The following is a 1,578-nucleotide window of genomic DNA, read 5'->3' as shown; positions in this document are numbered from 1 at the left end:
TGGCTCGGTTCAGAATCCCGCCCTGGAACGGGTCTCTGGTCAGAGAAGCCACGATGACTAGCAGGGGCTGCAGACAGCGGAATATGGCGGAGAGGACGATGGCCTTGGCCAGGCTGGGGTCGGTGGCGATGTGGGTCACACGCCGGCCCAGTAATGTCAGCTCTTCATTTTCATCCAGCACCTCTGCAATACACGTGAAGGGAAAATACACATCAATATCACGTGTGCTCTCTGCATGTAACACGTCACTGCAACCTAGAACATGACAGGGACAGCACCTTCAGGGCCCCGGGATCTTCTACACCTTCCCATTACACACAGCGGGGCCCCGGGATCTTCCACACCTTCCCATTACACACAGCGGGGCCCCGGGATCTTCCACACCTTCCCATTACACACAACAGGGCCCCGGATCTTCCACACCTTCCCATTACACACAGCGGGGCCCCGGGATCTTCCACACCTTCCCATTACAAACAGCGGGGCCCCGGGATCTTCTACACCAACTCATTACACACAGCGGGCCCCGGGATCTACTACACCAACTCATTACACACATCAGGGCCCCGGGATCTTCGACACCTTCCCATTACACACAGAGGGGCCCCGGGATCTACTACACCTTCCCATTACACACAGCGGGGCCCCGGGATCTACTACACCTTCCCATTACACACAGCGGGGCCCCGGGGTCACCACACATGGGCAGGAGGTTGAAGATGGCAGAAGCGGGACACATACGGATCTCCTGCAGCAGCTGCACTGCGTCGTTGATGGCGGACGGCTCCGGACGTTCCAGCGCTTGGGAAAGGAATTCCACGGCCTGGAGGAGAAGGAGACAAGCGATGAACGTCAGGAGAGATGCCAACAACAAACCGAATGAGGGCCCCGGGGCCCCGCCATCTCACCGTCATCTCTGGGCTGTGTATCTTGGCCTGAAGAACGAGATTCTCCAGCGGCGTGCGCAGAATCTCCGACACCTGGAAGTCGGCCATGGCCCTGTGCTGCTGGCGGGTGAAGAGATGGTAGGAGGAGCCGGGCTGGCAGCGGCCGGCTCGCCCTCGTCTCTGAATGACGTTGGATTTCGACACCCAATTCGTCTCCAGACAGGAAACCTGAAGAAGAAAGGACGGCAATCAGCACCGGGCGGCGCACCGGGGGCGTACACCCCTGTATACTGTCCACAGGGAGGAGCACCGGGCGTACACCCCTGTATACTGTCCACAGGGCGGGGCACCGGGGGCGTACACCCCTGTATACTGTCCACAGGGAGGGGCACCGGGCGTACACCGCTGTATACTGTCCACAGGGCGGGGCACCGGGGGCGTACACCCCTGTATACTGTCTATGGCAATGGTGGTCAATTTACTAGATACAATCGGCCTCAGGTGCAGCCACATATAATGAATGAGATGCTACAGATGGGCCGAGACTACAAACATACTACAGAGGATACTGGAGATGGAGGACACGCTTCATGACATGTTCATCGCCTAGAGACACGTTACATGAGACGGCACCACTGCTATCACATGTCATATCCACACATGCAGAGTCTGTACATGTGTTACCTTTGGC

The 1,578-nt window shown here is 58.0% G+C and overlaps 1 protein-coding gene across 1 annotated transcript in view; it reads right to left on the bottom strand.

Annotated features, from left to right (window-relative positions):
* DHX30 (DExH-box helicase 30) overlaps nucleotides 1–1,578 on the bottom strand; it is a 10,576-nt gene that overhangs the window by 3,701 nt on the left and 5,297 nt on the right. Inside the window, exons 12-14 of the mRNA XM_018571514.1 lie at nucleotides 909–1,115; nucleotides 742–823; nucleotides 1–183 (exon numbers count right to left, since the gene is read on the bottom strand). The exon at nucleotides 1–183 is cut by the window's left edge and continues 35 nt beyond it. Coding sequence (XP_018427016.1) covers nucleotides 1–183; nucleotides 742–823; nucleotides 909–1,115 — 472 coding nt within the window. The remainder of the gene's footprint in view (nucleotides 184–741; nucleotides 824–908; nucleotides 1,116–1,578) is intronic.

This window comes from Nanorana parkeri, unplaced genomic scaffold (assembly GCF_000935625.1).
Source record: "Nanorana parkeri isolate BGI_ZX_2015 unplaced genomic scaffold, ASM93562v1 scaffold1772, whole genome shotgun sequence".
Taxonomy (NCBI): Eukaryota; Metazoa; Chordata; class Amphibia; order Anura; family Dicroglossidae; genus Nanorana; species Nanorana parkeri.
The sequence above is the reverse complement of the archived record's forward strand: the minus strand, read 5'-3'. Positions and strand labels throughout refer to the sequence as shown.